At 45.9% G+C, this 20,148-nt stretch overlaps 1 protein-coding gene and 1 long non-coding RNA gene across 3 annotated transcripts in view; both read right to left on the minus strand.

Moving 5' to 3' along the window:
- epas1b (endothelial PAS domain protein 1b) overlaps positions 1 to 11,225 on the minus strand; it is a 31,246-nt gene extending 20,021 nt beyond the window's left edge. The window contains exons 1-2 of the mRNA XM_061284396.1: positions 10,846 to 11,225; positions 74 to 264 (exon numbers count right to left, since the gene is read on the minus strand). Of these exons, the coding sequence (XP_061140380.1) occupies positions 74 to 264; positions 10,846 to 10,871 (217 nt within the window). The 5' untranslated portion in view covers positions 10,872 to 11,225. The remainder of the gene's footprint in view (positions 1 to 73; positions 265 to 10,845) is intronic.
- A 2,391-nt stretch (positions 11,226 to 13,616) lies between these two features.
- LOC133158595 (uncharacterized) lies at positions 13,617 to 18,938 on the minus strand. 2 transcript variants are annotated; one of them, XR_009715249.1, is made up of 3 exons: positions 18,832 to 18,938; positions 18,632 to 18,716; positions 13,617 to 17,027 (listed from the first exon to the last, which is right to left on the minus strand). It is a non-coding gene; the product is annotated as an uncharacterized LOC133158595 (long non-coding RNA). The 2 variants fall into 2 exon arrangements; XR_009715250.1 differs by lacking the exons at positions 18,632 to 18,716; positions 18,832 to 18,938 and adding an exon at positions 17,124 to 18,154.
- Positions 18,939 to 20,148: the final 1,210 nt, after the last annotated feature.

Consider the following 20,148-nt stretch of genomic DNA (forward strand, 5'->3'; position numbering starts at 1 on the left):
TCAACTGACCCCTCGCCCTACGAGCCGCAAACGGCCTTGTCACCTGTCAAATTGGAACGATTGCAAGGCGTACCTGTGGCAAAGAGTTGTCGCGTGCGCAGAAAGCTGATGGCGAGCCTCATGATGGATGCTTTGTCCAAGTGAGCGCTGACGCTGTGTGGCAGCGGGAGCTGGTGAGCCAGCTCGTAGAAGACTTCCGTTTCTTTACTGCGGCGGCAGCGAGCGGCGTCACGAGACTTCTCCTTACGACGCTCCGAGCTGCTCCTAAGTGACACAAGCACCGACAATGACACATTATGACGGTTCTCTCTTGCATGTCAGAACTGTCAAAAGCATCCAAATGAATCTTTTTGTGTGGCGCCAGTTGTGACTGGCTGCAAACGCAACACGGCTGCTGCTATCAGGAAATGAGAGGACACGACCTGTGGACCTGGGCAACAATGCTCACGCTTTGATTTCGTGCATCCATTGTATACGTACATAGTCGCAGGATGCCTAACAATGAGCCGCGGATAGTAGCGGCGGTGGCTCCTGGTGTGGCAGCCCACTCTTCTGATGTGCCCACCCGCCAGCCGGCCAATTCCTGTCTCCAAGCCTAGCAAGTGATCAAGTGATCACGTGCAAGCATGGCCAGCCGGTGAAAAGCTTCCTGTTTTGAGAGTGTGGTGAACCCCAGGGCTCTGATCCTGACCCACTCGCGACGGTGAAAATCGGTTTTACATTTACCCACAGGCAATTCTGGGCTCAGAGGTCGAAGGAGGTCGACGCACACATTCTTTCAGTTTTGTACACTTTACATTGTAACAGGTTAGCAGTGCCGTCTCTGATCAGTGTAAAGTTTCTCAGCTACAAAAAAACGTCAGCTAGAAAAAAATCAGCTAACAGCTACCGTCCAAACCAAACAGTGAGCTACATTTAACTGCCTTCTGATAAATGGGACAAAAATACAAAACAAAACAAGTTAGAGTTTCCACCTTCTGAGCAGAGCTCAGCAAATCACAACATTGCTAACTGCTTTGTGCGCAATTATCAAAATTCAGTTGAAGGCAGAGCAAGATGAACTTTGAGCCAAGTTATCTGCCAGACGTGGAACTTAAGCACATTCCAAATTGACAAAAAATCACCGTGTTCTTGCTTCGACAGTCAACAACGTAGAGTGCTTCATCAAAACGTCTTTAACCAAATGTCAGTGTTTGATCAAGTTTCATTCATTCATGAACAGGGCAAACTCTCCTGGAGTCCTGTGACTTGGCAACTACAAAAATGGCTGATGGAAATTGAACAGAGTCGCTTAACGTGGGAGCGACGGAGTGACACTGGCGTCGTGTGTGTGTGTGTGTGCGCGCGCGTGCGTGCGTGTGGAGGGGAACTAAAGCTGCCTTCACGTCCTCTGGTAAATAAGTAAATACCAATGAACACGGTTGCATTTTTATGCACTTACAACGACTTTTCAGACAAATTATACTATTTCTAGTCACAGTGAAGAGTCGGGGGGGGGGGGCTCCTAGTAGGGATGTCACGATACCAGAAATTCAGTTGTCGGAACCAATACCTGTGATTTTCCACAATTCTCGATACTAACTCAATACCACAGTAAAAAACAACAAAACAACAGAATCCACTTACTGTATTTTTTGGACTATAAATCATGTTTTTTTTTCATAGTTTGGGTGGGGGGGGGGGCGACTTCTACTCAGGAGCGATTTATATGTGAAATTATTCACAAATTTTCAAAATTATAAAATCCGCGATGTAGTGAAACTGCGATAAACGAACCGCAATGTAGCAAGGGATTACTGTAATCTGAACTGTAACTGCGGCGTGGCGCATCCTTTTACATAAAGGACAAAGGATTCGATCACCGGATATAATGACTTGGAGTGACAGATTGCTTGATAAAATTGTTGTTTATAATTATATGGGCCTGTGGAATATCAGCGGCGCATTGTTGACATAAAGGACGATTTAATGATTTGAAGTGACACGGATGGTTTGATAATATTATTGCTTATACAATAGTTATTTGATATGTAATTTATATATCGTTATATGGGCCTGTGGAATAATTTGAAGTGCAACAGCCGTCAGCAGCGTGCACCCGGTATTGTTGACATAAAGGACGATCGATGAATTTAATGATTTGGAGTGACACAGATGGTTAGATAAAGGTGTTATTTATGTTATAGTTACTTGGATAACTGTCAATGTTACGTCAGGCCCGTTCTCAGCTCTTTATTTGTGTTTGTCACGTTAGCACACCGTATCGTTTAGCATGTTGTTGCTCGTTCAGGTCTGTTCTTGGTGTTGGATTTTGTTAAATAAATTTCTCCCAAAATGCGACTTATACTCCAGAGTGACTTATATATGTTTTTTTTTCACTTTATTGTGTATTTTATGGCTAATGCGAGGTATATTTAGTCCGAAAAATATGGTACTTTTAAAATCACTAATTCATCTGCTAGCCAAGAAGACTCGTGCGCACACCCTCAACATGTACCCAAATGTAATTTTGCATATTTAAGCCTTTGTCTGCGCACTTTGTCTGTGTTTGACATTAAATATTAGGGGTGTAAATCGCGGCTTTTGTCACGATGCGATATCATATCGATACAAAGAACTACGATACGATATTTGCCGATATCTTAAAGCCTGCTGCGATTCATTCACGATATATCACGATATACGTAGTGCTCTACGATCGATTTTTTTTTTAAAAATAAAAAATATAGAACAATATCCTGATTTATAACAATCCATACGCAAAATCAACAAGGTACTGCAAACTCTTTATTTAGGAAATTACAAGAGTATTGTAGTATACAAAGTGCGTATTTTAACACTGAACTTTGGTGTCGTGTTTTTTCTTTAAATGTGCGGCGAGATTTGTGCTCCCTGAATATTTGATCACCGCATGGCAGGATTTACAAACTGCACGTGTCTTGTCCGTTGAGCCATCTTTTCTTTGGAATCCAAAGTGCTTCCAAACGAATGACTTGAAGCCTAAAGGGGAGCAAATTTCCTCGTCTTTTTGGACACTAGCCATAGCACCAGCCCAGGAGCCGCGTACTAGTTGTAGACTCCCCTTTTACGTGCCTGCTCTGCTCACAACACAACGCCGCGCACTGCTCCCTGCTCCCGGAAAGAGGAAGCAAGCAACAATGAACTGGATTTGAAAATAAAGTCGCGTCTAATGTCCGAGGTCAAACACGGCGATATAAATCGATGTTTACGTTTAGCATCGATGCCAATAAATCGTAGAGCATTATATCGATTAATCGATGTGTATCGATGAATCGTTACACCCCTATTAAATATGTTTGGTAACCATATCGCCCCAGCTGACTCATGCCGACATGACGGCACATAGGCATATTTGGGTTAACGTATTTATAACGTAACGTGGCACAACAGTGATAGCAAACGGACGTATCTATAATTCTCCGGTTGTATCCGCCTCGAATGCAAAATATTTCCACACACCACTCTTTGAGCAACTTGGCTTCTTAACAAGCCGGCGTGTTGGACTTCCACTCCCACTTGCTGAAGCCATTGTTATGAAAGCCCGAAAGTTTTCTTCTTCTTCAGCGCCGCTGACTGCTGCCCCGTGCTGCTTGCATGCGTATACTGCCCTTCAGTTCCGGCAAGAATCGACACAACTCGCCGAGTGAAAAGTTAAATATTCTGTACCACAAAAAAGCAGGTTTCGACGTATTTTTTGCATGTTGGTGCCAAATTGGTACAGAAAGTATCGGTTCTTGTGACAACACTAGTTTCTAGGGCACTAACATAATATTATTGAGAATTCATTGTCATACACAATCACATTAAGGGCCTACCAATGCCAATGCCAATGCACACACACACGCACACACACACGCACACACACACGCACACACACACACGCACACACACACGCACACTTTATCACTTTATCAAGTGTGGGCTCACATGCATGCTAACCGTTCATGTGAAACATCATTGCCCTTTCACCTGCAAGGTGCCACCAGCCAGCGCTTTGCTGTTTACATTCAAACACGCGCGCGCGCGCACACACACTTATACACACACGCACACGCAATCACACACACATGCACACACATGCTGTGTGTGTGTGTGTGTGGTTGGCCTCGGTTGCGTTACAAAGTCATGTGTGTGAACACACATTTATTTGTAAGTGAGCTGTGCGTGTGTTTAAGTTGTTGCCACACTAGTTTTCGGGCGAGAAGAAAGTTAAACAAAATGTCAGAAAGTGACGCCAAAACAAGACTGCCTTGGATTCAAAATGGCTGCTGGGGTCCAAAGCCTGACAGACCGATTCCAAAAACGATACGGTTACATACTTTGCATAGTCAATTTGTCCCTTTTACAGCAGTTCATGTTTCTGCTATGCAAAGCATGGTGACCTTTCATGCACATTTTCAAAACAAAAGAGAACAAATGTACCGTATTTTCCGGGAGGCGTATTTTTCGTGATTTTTGTCATGTCTAATACACTTAAACACGTTAGTAAAAAGGTTGTGGACTGCTGTTGTGTGGTACCGCTTTGCTGGACGGAGGAATATGTAACCAGACACACGGTCACTGGGGAGAATAGTGGTGTGTTGATCGCATGTCCGTCCGCCAGGCAAATAGTGCCGTACAATTGACACGAACAAGAGACAGAACAAGATCAAGACGGACATTACTGGAGAAAGGAAGCTTTGATTCACGAACCCTCATTATAGGAGGGGGGACAAAAGAAATGCATATGATGCCGCTTTTAAGTTAAAGGGAGAGTTGGCTCTTAATGGAGAGATTCAGCTCTTAATGAAGGAAATAGAGCTGCTGAAGCTACGGTAGCGGTTTATTCCGGCCACTAGAGGGCGCTGGGCTATTGTTGATGACATCTTGTTGCGTCACCCTTTTTAGTTTTTTATCCGGCTCCCCTCTCTTCTGGAGCTTTATGTGTAGCTCATATCGCATTGCCAATTTTTCCACTGTCAGCAGTCCCATTTTATTTATTATTAGTTGTGTGTTGCTAGTGTTCCCTGCAAATTAAGTTTATGATAGTCGGCGCTGAGATTCATGCATATGTTTGTATGTTTGCAGAGCTTCTTCTTCTCATAAACGTTGTTCATAAAACGTTTGCGTCCTCAAAGAACCATCTCTCTTCTGACAATCCCCTTTGTGTACATTCTCTTACAAATGATAATTACACATTAATATATATATATATATATATATATATATATATATATATGAACAAAACAACATTTTCAGAAATTACGGTACTTGCATTGTGGCAGAAGTAAGCAGCACTCGTCAGACTGCCACCCAGTGAATAAAGAAACAAAGGCACACACACACACACACCTTCCCTTGCTTACAGTTGGCCTTCCTGCAGCGGAGGGCCTGTCCGCCAAACACCGTAACAATACAAGTTTGGCTAATCTGTGATCCCATAGAACACGCCGTTCTGGAAACACACGCACACACACGCGCACACACACACACACACACACACACACACACACACACACACACGCACGCAGTCGCACGCACACAGTCACACAGTACACTTAGGGACAGACAGACAAAGAGCCATCCGATTCTGGGGCCCCAGATTGAGCTCAATCAGGAGAAGAACGATGCAGGAGATTGCTGATGACTGCGATAGGCCATGAAAGAGACGAAAAGCGCGCACATACAAGCGCGCACAACTAAACAAAGCTACTCGGCGGACACAGGCGATTGAGGCGAGCACAGAGGCGAGGGATACAGGCGGGAGTTGAAGGGAGCACAGGTGGCCTTTGCAAGCCTGACGAGTCGGAATACCAAACGAGAAGCCAGGAGGGCGGAGCAAGAAGACATCAATATACACACTCATGCACGAGCACACTCGCTCACAATCTCACTTTCACTCATTAATTCACTCATTCACTTGGTCAGCTGTGCGCACACACACACACATGCACACACTGAACATTGAACAGATTCTGTCCCACCAACGATTCCTTTCAAAGTAAATCGTCTAAGGCAGACATGGGCAAACTAATTAATCCGGCCCGCCCAACCTGAATAAATTGTATTATTAATTTTTTTTGGGGTCATTTTTCCTGCAATTACTATGTTTCCCCAGTAGATGGGGAAGCGCCCGCCTGCGCATTTACTCCCGGGAGCCGTGTCAGAAAGCTCGATGCACACTCACAAGTGCGTGTGCGTGCGTACTCAGTAGTACGTAGTAATTTCATCTATCAGTGCCGAATTTTGAGTGTAGGCTGTGACGTCAATATTCTCATAATTCGCGCGCTGAGTTTTCAGATACAGTTTTACGCTAATGCCACCCACAAACCTTCCCCTGGAATCCTTACATTAAAATGAGTGGCCCGAAGAAAAGAAAGGTGGACACTGAGTGGCAAATGTTAAAAAAGAGTGGACAATTTGGCTGGACCTACGTGTGTGAGAAGACGTTCAGCCAGATGAACGTCAACAAAGCCCGTCACAGATCTAGGTTAACGGACCGACACCTCGGCTCTATCCTAAGAATTACCACAACAAATTTTACTCCAGACTATGATGCGCTAGCAAAAAAGGGAAACCAACAATACTATTGGTTTCTTTTTTCCTTTATTTAGATGTATTCTTTCACTGATTCTTCAAGATGATGTATTTGGTCAGAATGTTTGCCGTTGGGTGTTATTTCGCCTCATTAGATAAACATATTTCATAAATCTGACCTGCAGGCGCTGAAGTGATAGAAAATGTTATTCATCATAACAGTGTCGTATTTAATAAGAATCACTGATAGTAGTTTTTTGGTGAAATATTTTTTTAATGCTGTTAATAAATGCATTTGTTTTCAAAAAGCTTTTTTTCTTTATATCCATGCTTTAGTATCTACTAAAAGTAAAAACCTTTGATGCAATGACCTTTACATGTCATTTATATTATTTCACACAAACACTACATCCATCTGATCCTGGTTCGTAGAATGTAGAACCCAATTCGGCCCGCAAGTCAAAAGGTTTGCCCACCCCTGGTCTAAGGCGAGAATCTGGCACCATCACACAACAACTGGGTCGACAAGCAATGCTTACTTGAGTTGAGTCGTTTGTTGTTCCTGGTTGGGAAAGAACAAAATCGGGCCAAGAAACAACTCGACTGTCTTTGTGTGCTCCACGGCTCTTTGATTGACGTCTCACCGGTGACGACACATTTCTGAGACATTGATTAGCTTCAGAAAAGTCGTTGGGTCATCATTTACAGCCGGCCGCAGACTTCTTTGGGGGCTGTGCACACATTCCGAGGTTGCACACATGTCCAAAGTCTGGATGGGAGAATGCGCAAAGCTGGACGGTACGCACAAGAGGAGGAAAAAAAAAGGATTGATGCTACGACTAGCGCTAATGGCGCCCTGTGTAAAAGGAGACCTTAGCATGGGAAGGCCGCGTCAACGTTTAAGATATTGACTTGAGGCCAGTGCTCTCGGCTCTGTATTTCTATTGCCTTTCCTGATTGTGAGCGCACGTTGAAATCTTCTGCCCGCTGGTGGGGAACATGTGACGTAACCGCGGTAACAAGATGTTCCGCCAAAAACATGACAACATCTCCTACCCCGGACTGAGGCTGTCTTGTTAATGGGTCCAGGCCGGCTGCTAATTAACATGTCAGGTCACATGACGTCAGCCTCAAAGTGTGCGTGCGTGTACACACACGCGAGAAAGGGAGAGTCCAGGAGAATCTTGTAATTTACTACGCTAACAGATACAAACAGACTGACATGGCAAAAGTAGTTTTTCAGATGACAGTTTCTTAAGCAATAACTGTCCTCGTTTGGGATTGTTTGATGATGGTAGAGTAGTCAAACAAAGAAACGCAGGCTGGTATTGAGTGTTGGCCAATCGGATCGGCCGCCCATCGCCTTCGCCTGGCTGCATTGGAACTTTCCGTCAACCCGCTCCACTTTCTAGCCACTCGACCAGCGTCACGCGACACTTTTCATGTTCTGACCTTGACGTTCAACTCACGCGTGGGAAACCAAAGGGATTTGTTTGACAGGAGGTAAAAATAGCGCGGCTGGAGTCTGACTCGTTGCAGCCGCCGGAGGACGCGCAGGTCAGGGCACACTCAGAAATGGCGGCGATCAGTCAGGGAGCGACGGACAAAAAGGATACACGGACAGAGCGAGCGTTAGTCGGCCGGAGACGTACCGTGGCAATGGACATGTGACATCCGGCTCGGATGAGCGCCAGCTGAGCGTCCAGACTACAAAAGAATGGGCTACAAATCAGATCCACATACGGAACCGCCTGCGACAGACATTGGAACTACAGCAGAAAAAAATCTGATGCAGGTCACACAAGACAAAAGGCTTGGTCAAAAGGTGCGAGATATTGTGACAACCATGTCAAAAGCTGCAAAATATCACACCAGAGGGATGTAGTAGGTGCAGTTTTAGACGCCACCAGGGGGAAGAATAAGCTTCCTCGTGAAAGGTGGGGACAGGTGAGGCCACTTGTTTACCTGCAGCTTGACCGCAAGCACAAAGCCAAAGTGTGGCCAGCCGGCAGCCCTTTCTGGATGGGCGTCAAACTCCACATCATCTCAGCAGACCGCCAGCAAACCGTCCACCATTTGACACCGTCACTGCTCTTGCTAGTGTTAGCTGAGCGACTGGAAGTTAGCATATCCACTGATGAATGCACATTTGCTGGCCTGCAGCTTGCCTAAAATGGCCGAAGGCGCAGACGAGGAAGAGCAGCAGGCCACAGAATATGTGTGTTGGCCTGTTCTATATACCGCCCCCCCCTCACACACACACACGTGTGGTGGCTCAATGTCAGCCGGCTGCAACACGCACACCACAAAGTGACAACGTGAATGTGTGTCTTTAAAGAAGAACAAAGACCAGGGCCAAGATGACCGACCAACAAGACGACGACGATGAAGATGATGTCATGGACGTCAGGACAAAGTGAACCGGAAAAAAAGCAAGCACATCACAGCCACAAATTCCATCAAGACGCTTCCTCACGAGCCCCTTCTGCTTGCTCGCCCCCTCACTAAAGTCTGTCATTTCCCCTCTTTCCTTCTGTTCATCTTGAGCCTTGTGTGCAAATTGGCTGCACACGGAGGCCACACAGCGTTTGCCAGGCAAAGGCCTCGACATCCACACAATTTTCCCAAGCACACACATTTCGACAGCTGCAAGTTTACTGCTCAAACGGGTCGATGTTTTTTTAATTGCCACATTTTTGTCCACATCCACACTTTTTTCTAGTGAAGTGGTTCAACACCCACACAAACCCTGTTTACTCACAAAGGTTCAACAGCCGCACTTCTGAGGGTTGAATATCCGTTGTTTCCTCCCCAGGTGATAGGGTTCAACATCCACATCACTATTCCATCAAAGAGTTTGACACGCACGCACACACGTGAACACACACGCGCACGCACACGCACACGCACGCGCACGCACACACACACACGCACACACACACGCACACACGCACGCACACACACACACACGCACACACACACACACACACACGCACACACACGCACACACGCACACACACACACACACACACACACACATACTGACTAAAAATAGACCTGTCAACTTTACCTTTCAATAATTTCAAAACAATTCCATCTAAAACGCACAAAGCCATAAAAACACTGTAGGGGTGTAAATTGCGGGTTTTGCCACGATACGATATTTGCCGATATCTTAAAGCCTGCTGTGATTTATTCATGATATAGTGCTCTACGATCGCTATAGAACAATATCCTGATTTATAACAATTCATACGCAAAATCAACAAGGTACTGCAAACTCTTCATTTAGGAAATTATAAAGTGCTTCCAAACAAATGACTTGAAGCCCAAAGAGGAGCGAATTTCTTGGACACTAGCCATAGCACCAGCCCAGGAGCCGCGTAGTTGTCGGCTCCCCTTTCACGTGCCCGCTCTGCTCACAACACAACACGCCGCGGCACTGCTCCCGGAAAGAGGAAGCAAGCAACAATGAACTGGATTTCAAAATAAAGTTGCGTCTAATGTCCGAGGTCTAAAACGGGCGATATAGATAGATGTTTACGTTTAGCATCGATGCCAACAAATCGTAGAGCATCATATCGATTAATCGATGTGTATTGATGAATCGTTACACCACTACTGTTATTCAGCCTTTTATTTTTCCTATTTTACCCCACAAGGGAGATTTAACCTCACATTTAAAGCAAACGAAAAAAAAAAATCAAGAAATGAAATTAAAAATGTAACTACAACCACCATCTTAGAGAGCAAAATAGTATGTATGTATATTTGCGGCCACTATGTGACAATAAAATTAAGGTTTTAGTGATTATATGGAGAGGTGGTTGCACATTTATTTATCAATCAAATTAACTATTGCATCAGAAGCTTTCAAAACAGAAAAAGGCAAGTGACACTAAATGAGTGCTGGACCCCCTAAAGAAGAGTTTGCGTTTGGTATTCGAATGAACTCAGATCTGAATGTAAAATAAGCATCGTGATGCAACGCTGCTGCAAACTACAAAAACAATAAACCAAATGATTACATCGTCATTACTATTAAACGACACGGCAAGGATTATAAAGCCCGAAAATTCGTGTTGCTTGGATTGGGCAGGTGCCCAACGTAATCAAGTGCCCGGCGCCGTTCGGGTCTTTGAAACGAACTTGACTTTGTGCCTTGGAAAAGTTTCACTTTCAACTTTCCACCTCCACGTTCAAGCATTAAAGGCCACCTCAGGTTATTTGAAAACGAACACCACCCGTCGACACGTTTTACAAGTGAAACATTTTAAAGAAAAAAAATAATAATCAATGTCATCTTACCTCTTCTTCTCCTTGTCTACTGTCATCTTAGTAACGACAACAATTGCGCCCGAGGGTCCAACCAAACAAAAAGAAAACAAACAAACAAAAAACAAAACAAAACAAACAAACAAACTTCAAGGCAAAAACACAAAGTGCGTGGGGATTGCAGGCTGAAGAGTGAAGGTGAGTCGGGCGGCAGCAGTTCGACGGACAGACACTTGCTTGGGGACCCGGGCAGAGCCGTACAATCTCGGAGCACTGCCGAGGATTGCACAGCCTCTCCCCACAAAGGAGTTCCACAAGGGCCGCTGGAAAAAACAGGCTGACGTCCGTACGCTGGGCCACTGATTGCACTTTGCCACTGACAAACTGACTGACTGACGGAGCGAGCGACTGGCAGTGGAGTTGCAGCTCTTCAGCGCTCATTGGCTACAAATCACGGGAAAGGAACGCCCCCCATGTAGCTGGCCCTGCCTCCAAAAACCTGCACTTCCATGTTTTTCATGCCACAGGTAGCAGGAGGCTAAACTTGAGTTGTTGTTGTTGTTGCTGTTGTTTTTATATACATATTTTAAAAAGGTCACAAAAACGTTTTTTATTAAAGGAAAAAAACACACGACCAAATTTACCTGCTTTATTACCTGCTTTACCTCTTCATGGGAGACTTATCTCTCCCTCCAATTGGAGCGCGCATGTCAGGTTCTGCTTTGGATCTTTTTGTTCCAGTCTCCCAGCTTGGTTTGCGATTTGTGCTTTTGGGGACGATGCCAGTGATTGGAACAGAAGCTTTACAAAATGGGGTTGGCAATCAATAATAGCATGCAGGAAAAACAACTCAACAAGTTTGTTGATCGTGACGTCATGGGAGTTTGTCAGCAAATGAAAAATCCCCTCACATCCACATCGTATGGAACACCAAACGGTGTCAAATGAGCAAGTATGATGTAAAGACGCTGCAATCGGAGTATACAACGCAAAAGATATCAAAGGTCACAAGAGCGGTGGAAAGAACATTAAATGTGCTCAAAATCTATATATTACAGGTAACTATGCAATATATTCATCCATCCATCCATCCATTTTCTGAACCGCTTAGTCACCACGGGGGTCGCGGGAGTGCTGGAGCCTATCCCAGCCATCATCGGGCAGTAGGCGGGGGACACCCTGAACCGGTTGCCAGCCAATCGCAGGGCACACAGAGACAAACAACCATTCGCACTCGCACTCACACTTAGGGACAATTTGGAGTCTTCAATCAGCCTATCAAGCATGTTTTTGGGATGTGGGAGGAAACCGGAGTGCCCGGAGAAAACCCACGCGGGCCCGGGGAGAACATACAAACTCCACACAGGGAGGGCCGGAGGTGGAATCGAACCCGCACCCTCCTAACTGTGAGGCGGACGTGCTACCCAGTGCGTCACCGAGCCGTCTGCGACATATTCATTGTTGTATATAAAATAAAATAAGTGGCTTAAAGGCATGAAATGTGAAAATAAGATACAGCATCAAATAGAAATACATTGTGCATATAAATCTTGGCCGCTGGCTAAGGTGGGAACGCCAGCAAGAGCAGGAGCATGTGAACATGTTGCACGCTGTGTAAGAACATTAAATGGGATCTGTGCTGGGTGTATTAAAAAAGTACAACAACAATAAATAAACAAACGCTTCTTTCACATCTGAACATTGCAGTCTTGTTCTCATTTAATCCATTCACCTCAGCTGTATGTTTGTGTGCGTGTGTGCGCGTGTATGTTTGTGCGTGCTGACGATGCAAGGCTTGAGAGGCGGTTGCATCTTGCATCCCTCCAGCGGTGCCCGGTCGATTTCTCAGAAAAAGGGGCGGAGCTTGAAGGCGTCCTCGGGCCGTCAGCTGCCACACAACCCAGACGCTTGCTGGGAGTTTTGGTCATGAAGTGAAAAACAAAAGATCAGCGAGTGAGCGTGCACGGACAAGGTCTCATGATGCCAATTTCTTTCCTAATCAGATGCAAGAATTGACACGCATCTCATCGCGCTTCCAAAAATGTCCTGCAGGTTTTGACATTTGTCAGCGCACTTCCAAAATTCTCCTGAGGGTTTCGACGCTTGTCAGATCAAATCACCGCGCAAACATTTTGTCATTGTCCACCATGTTGTCCAGCTTCAAGTCCCTGGAGGACACAAACAATGACTCTTCGCACAAGCACATCTCAGCTTTCAGAGCGATTTAAAATAAAGCGCCCGTGCGATTCCGCGATTGCCACCAAATCAGAAAGTTGGCCACACTGGCTGTGCCTCTCCGCCTGCTTGTTTGTCTAAGGCCATTGGTCAAAAAGATTCAGTATCTGGGACAGACGCCACCACTAGATAGAAATCGGGCATTTAACTGCTTGTATTGCGTGTGGTCCGCTCTGATAATCTCAGTCCCATATAATCACAAATCTGCTCAGAAAAACAAAGAATGTTTCCAAAGAGTTTAGGAAACTTTTTCAATGCATCCTCCTTAAAAGTGCTAGCTAATAACCAACGATGGCCGCGCAATGCGACTTGAGCTCAGCCAGAAGATTTGGACTCCAGCTCCACGACAAAAACAATCGTTGACGTTAAGAAAACACTCGCTTTGGAAAATAAAATTTAGCATAACCCGAGGCCAAAGGATAATCTGAAAGGATAATTCTGTAAAACATTGCCATCGTTGACAGGGAACGGCAAAAGTGGGACAAAAACTGTCCGATTGTCTTCAAGTTTTAATGAATGCCTTTTATTGGTATTAGACCCGTGGACAACAAGATTAAAAGCGGCTCCAGTTCGTACCCATAATTTTGATTTGACTTTATTAATTCATGCTTGCAGTGGAGCCAAACAAAAGGCCCGACTGAAGAAACAGCAGAACTTTACAATAACAACAAACAGTAAAATATTGAATATTTAAAAACAAAACAATGCAGTAGTGCACATCAGTGGGGATGGAAAAAGAAATACTTTTAACTCATTCACTGCCATGGACGTGTATATTCGTCAAGCGGAATTCAACCGTGTGCTGCCAATGCCGAAAATATTCTTTGTGTCACGATTAGGCGGTGAAAGTTGGCATCGGTTTTCGGTAGAATGCATGCCCCCCAGGTTACCAGGCGACAGTGGCGGGAGGAGGAGGAGAAGGAGGGGCACTCGAGCACAGGAGATAAGAGTTGACGTGTTGAGAGACGACAGAGTCGATGCTGAATGTGGCCGCTCGGCACTTGATGGTTGATTGCAAGAAAAATGTCAACATTGCCACTGCCGCCCTTCAGCCGCCTGGACAAGCCCTAGGCGGAGAGGCGGGGCCGCCGCGCTCACATGCTGAGGAAACATCTCTTTCTGTTTTTTCCATTGCATCCTCCTTAAAAGCGCTAGCTAAAAACCTATGATGGCCACACATTGCTACTTGAACTCAGCCAGAAGATTTGGAGTCCAGCTCCACGGCAAAGACAATCGTTTTTTACATACTGCTCATACGAAGAAATGGAGTTTGATTTGATCAGCCAGCATTCCTAAGAAGCTCGGCAAATCCATTCGAGGTGATTAGTTGCACACTATTACAGAAATTCAGTTGACACTCATGGCGAGATCTGTTTCAGAGTTCACCTTTCTCACATTCCCCACGCACGCATGGCATTCACTTGTCTTACTGGTCCATGAGAAAAAGAAAACGTGAAGTTCATAACTCATCGCTTCATAGTATGCGTTTACGATGTGTGCGTGATGTCAGAAACTCTGAGTGGCGGCTGTCGGGGGTGACAATTGCTGCATCAGCAAAGCGAGCTGAACAAAAGCAGCCGTTGGAAGAACCTGCTGCGTCGGTCAGAGTCACAAGGAAGCGACTCAAGCGCATCGGTAACCGCCAGAGGCTGGCAAATCGCACGACCGCCGCCAGCATTTTCAGATGATCTGAACAAAAGCAGCTACCCTGAATTTCATTTTGGAAATTAGTTAATTTGCTCTACATGAATATTGCAGAAAACTACGGAACAAAACCAAGAAGCCAGCGTGCGATTTTTGATTCGCTGACAGAGGGACCATTCGAGCAACGAGAGGATGGCTCACTTAGCTTGGTCCACCAGGAACCAGCACTTGATGCAAATGCAGGCCAGCGTATGGGAAATCGCCTTCCACGTACACGCACACACGCACGCACGTACGCACGCAGCAATCAAGTTGAATTGAGGACGTTTCCTGTTTGCTGTTGATCTTGGAGAGATATTTTTCCATGACATCCTGATGACACTTTGACAGCAAAGCCTTCTCAACAGCACGCGCGCTCACGCACACACAACACATCTACATCCGTGTTGAGAACCATCTGGCTCAACATTGCAACGGCTCCTTGTGTGACTTCCCTGACGATATGTGCAAATTTGGTCTACTTGTGTGTGCTGCTCGTTGCAAACAAGGCCATCGCCCTTTGACGTTGTATCAGCAGGGGGCAATCAATCAAAGTGTAAATCAGAAAGTAAATCGGAATTGCTGTTGACTGGGATGCTTTGGTGATTTGCGTTGGAATGTTGGAGACTTATTTCTCCTGTATTTGGACTTCCCCTCGGTTGGAGTTCACGAGGTTCTTCGAGTTCATGCAAGTTTACGCACATATCTGATGGAGCTGCTAAACCCGACTGAACCGGACGACTTCTTGTTGAACATCTCACTGTCCGCATGTGTTTCCGACCTTTTCTTGAAAACTCGATGGTAGGGTTGTCACAATACCAGAATTTCAGTAGTTACAATACCTGTGATTTTTCACGATTCTCGATACTAATTCGGTACCACGGGAAAAACAACAAAAAAACAGAACCTATACTTTTAAAATCACTAATCCATCTGCTATAGCCAAAAGGCTTGCGCGCACACCCTCAACATGTGCCCAAACGTAATTTTGCATATTTGAGCCTTTGTCTGCGCACTTTGTCTATGTGTTTGACATTAAATACGTTTGGTAACCGTATCGGCCCAGCTGACTTATGCCGAAATGACGGCACATAGGCATGTTCGGGTTAACATATTTACAACGTAACGTGGCACAACAATGATAGTCACAGACAAATCTATAATTGCTCTGGTTGGATCTGCCTCGAATGCAAAATATTTCCACACACAACTCTTTGAGCGACCTGAATTCTCAACAAGCTGTCGTGTTGGACTTCCACTCCCACTTGCTGAATCCATTGTTATGAATGACCGAAGGTTTTCTTCTTCTTCAGCGCCGTTGACTGCTGCTCCGTGCTGCTCGTATGTGTATACTGCCCCCTTCAGTTCCGGCAAGAATTGACACAGCTCGCTGAGTGAAAAGTTAAATATTCTGTACCCCGAGAAGCAAGTATCGACATATTTTTTGCGTGTTGGTACCGAACTGGTACCGGAAGTATCGGTTCTTGTGACAACTCTACTCGATGGTGGCAAAAAGTTGGGAGGCATTGCGTTGGAAAGAGGCTTTGTTGTTTGATTCTCTTCACGGCTGCAGGGAGGGTGTTTTTGGCATCAGTTAGTGGCGTTCAATCCAGTGTCCATGAATTAACACGTCAAGGTGTGTGTGCGTGTGTGTGTGTTAAAACACAGCCGCTCACAAAAAACAACTCGAAAGGTGCCAAGAATCCAGCAGCAAGAGGGAACTTGCCGCTTTTGATTGGTGAAAAAAAGCCATCAATGACAGGCGCCGTCCTGAACCCGGTGCTTGTTTTATCCAGTCTTGATGTCATGCATGAGCTCGACACTTGGCGGACACAACGAGATCCAAAACAAGCTTCCGGCTGGAGCAATGGCTTGTGGCAGCAACGGCGGTGGCAACGGCGGTGGCAACGGGGGTGACAACGGCGGTGGCAACGACGGTGGCAACGGCGGTGGCAACGGCAGTGGCAGCGGCTGCAGCGCTCCTACGTCTGCCCCGGTGGGTTCGTTGACATGCAGATGTCAGAAAATCGACGAGGGAGGCTACAGCCGGTCCACGGGTTGTTAGGTTAACTCATGGAGGGGTGTAGGCAGATCAGATCAGGAGATTGTATCTCCGAGCGCCAGCTCTGGAACATCAGATTGCCGCCATTCACGAACGCCATCACCAAGAACAGCCGATTTTTCCATACATGTCGGGTCCATCCCGTGTGAATTTGGCCGAGAGGTGGACCGGTTGCCAGCCGATGGCGCACAAACTGCGAGCTCCCGCTTGGCTATTGTTGAGAGCAAAGGGCCACCTGTTCCGAAATAAAACATTTGCTGAAATTAATTTTGAGGTTGTAATTTTGTCATCACAGAGAATTTATGACATTCATTTATGTGACCACACCAACCATGTTAATGACCTCACTGACAATCACCGAAAATGCCAACTTGCGACCCAAGTGTCTGCCGATATTTCCATTTTCCAATGATGACTTCTAAAACATTCCTGGAAAATCACAATGTCCCATCAGTTTAACGATGCCTGCGCTGGTCACCGATCAATGTCCGAGCGGATTGAGACAACAGACGGGTCGCCGCTTGGCGGCTGGCCACGTGTAGACCAAAACGGATGGGACGCCGGGCGCGTTGCATAAGAGGAGCACATATGAGGCAGAATTTGAGCGACAGGAGACAACAATGATCCAATGCCTCGACATCCGCGCGACACCCTTCCTGCGCATACACAATACTGGACAACGGCCTGCCACCTCTGTTCTCTTGCTGCCAAAAATGGACCTTCCTGAATTCCAGCTTGCTTTCTTCATTAAGGAAGCGTGCGTGTGCTCGCGCATGTGTGTGATATAAACAGCAGTGTATATAAGAGTCCGAGTATCTCCTCCGGGCCATTGTGTGAGGCCTGCGGGAAGTCCCTTGAACAATCGACAGTCATCCCTCGCTTGTCGTCAAAGACAAGCAAGACACCAAAGCCAGGTTCATCTTGTACATAAATTGTCCGTTGGCTGCTATGGTGACATCCATTGAAAGCATCTTACGCAAGAGTGGCACATCTGTCTGAACCACTGGGCTCTCTCTCGCTCTCTCGTTGGCTTGCTCGGCTCTCCCTCACTGTGCCTTGTGTGACTTTAAACAGGAAGTGGAAATAGTTTTGTTTCAATGTGCTCTCCGTTCCCGACTTGAGGCGCCGCCCAGTCAAACGCCAAACAACATTTCTCTCATGGCGCCTGCACGACGCGTAACCGTGTGTTTTACAGCGGCGCAGAGGAGCTGCTTGCCTTTTGAACCGGAGTGCCGATAGATGCAGTCGTCTTTTCAACACTCCTTTCGAGCTTCAAAACAATTGTTTAGGGTTTGGCTCCATGACTCACATAAGCACGCTTTGATTTGAGTCAAAAACATGCTCACGCATGATGAACGGCGATCGTCCACCAAACCAAAACAAAAAAACAGCCAATTGCTAACTTATTTTCAGCGGAACACTGAGAGCGATTACCGCTCAGCCTCATCCCGCCAAAGATGACCTCGCTGATTTCCACGTGCTCATTCTACCGCTTCAACTTGTGCGTGCGTGTGGGCTTGGAAGCTCGTCAAGAATTTGTCCTTAGAACAAAAAAATCCCCTCCTGACTGCTGACTTTGTTCCTGCGCTTGTGCGGTCAGTTAGCACAACATGCAAAGAGCAACACTTGAAGAAAAATAGCCTGTTGGCTACTTCTGCAGCATCTACAGAAATGTGCAGTGATGTACACTGTCCCGGTCAAAGAAATAATTATTGTGTACAATTGCACAAATGCTGTGAATTTGATCAAAGCGTTGTACCGGGAAACGGAAGGCGACCTCAGCAGCACTTAAAAGGGCCCATGCACCCTCCATATGCTGCTGGCAATTGTCACGCTCACCTTGGGTTGTTCTTTCTTGCTTGTCGTAAGGAACGATGAATTCCTGATTATGTCGTTTAGCATCGTCAGCTCACCTGTAAGTGAGCTGCGGGAAATGAGCAAAGCCCTCAGGCATTTGGAAGCCTCAAACAGTATTGTTTGTCATTGCAATTATTTTTTATGTTCATTTGGCGCTTCAGGTTGTTGAAAAAGTAACTTACCAAAACTCTCTGTTAGCTCATCTTAGTCTTGTGCTAGCATGGCAAGCTTTTGTTAAACCGCACGCATTTCACTGAACCATTTAAAATTGATTTGTGTTACGTTCCAGACGGTACCACCGCAATAGTTTTCAGTAGAATGCGGTTGCCGCTACCATTGCGTAACCGTATTTACATTTCTGCGCTGTAATTAGGCTGATAAGGAGAACCGGCGCGATGCCAGAGTTGATTGGAACGGGGACGGTGAGGGGTGGGGGGGCAAAGTTGACAGGAAGTCTCGGACCCCCCCCCAAATATTGTCTGCCATGACTAAAAGAGCAGCTATTGGGATTCAATCCAAAAAATGTATCAGGAGTGTAAACAAAGGTGTCGCCTCATTTTTAGTTGGCAGAGCAGACATTATGCAAGACCTCGAAACCAGGAAGTGCACGCGTTTGTGTGTGTATAGTGTATACATTGTGTCTCTGAGGGCCTGTTTATTGTGATCGCATGGTGTGCGGAGATTATGTGTGTGCGAGTGTGTGTGTGTGTGCGTGTGTTTGCGCGTGTGTGTGTGTGTTGAATTGGCGGGTAGGTGGGTCTATACAAAACACATGATAAGTATCAAAAATGTTACATAAGCAGCCAGAATATCCCTTTGTCTGAAGCCACTGTGCGTGTGTGTGCGTGCGTGTGATGGCGACTCAACGGGCACGATCAAATTCGTCATGTGACTTTCCGGTCACCCAGCATGTGTGAAGTGTGTGGGTGTGCGTGTGTGTGTGTACGTGCGTGTGTGGGTGTGTGCATGTTGTTTGTGTTTGTTGTGCGAGCGACACAACAGGAATGCATTATTTCTGCAGTAGACGGCGTCACGCAATGTTCCAGAACCTTCTAAGAAAACAAACATGACATCTCAATTTTTGACCTCTGCCACTGCGTCACAACTGAGGTATACTTTGTCCAAATTTTGTTTTTCAGTAAACAAAAGCAAAACATATTATTGTATTGCTTTGAATAGCCATTTCAGGGTTTCAGAGGTTTAGTCCAAGTCCAGCAGAACACATATTCCAAACAGAACTGGATGGACATGCATGGAAACAAAAATGGATTCAGAGCAAGAATGGAAGTGGAACTGGATCCAGAATACAGAAACGGCATGGAGACCAGGCACAAACGCACAGTGGATCACAAATGCATTTAGAACCAAGCTGGCACAAGAACATGTTTGGAAAACAGATCTGGATCCAAATGGCAGTACTCCGAGATCATCAGCCAAATTCGCGACACTTTGCACGACATCTTCATCTTTCATGGACGCAATGTGTATTTGTGTGTGTG

This window comes from Syngnathus typhle, linkage group LG8 (assembly GCF_033458585.1).
Source record: "Syngnathus typhle isolate RoL2023-S1 ecotype Sweden linkage group LG8, RoL_Styp_1.0, whole genome shotgun sequence".
In the NCBI taxonomy this organism is placed as follows: domain Eukaryota; kingdom Metazoa; phylum Chordata; class Actinopteri; order Syngnathiformes; family Syngnathidae; genus Syngnathus; species Syngnathus typhle.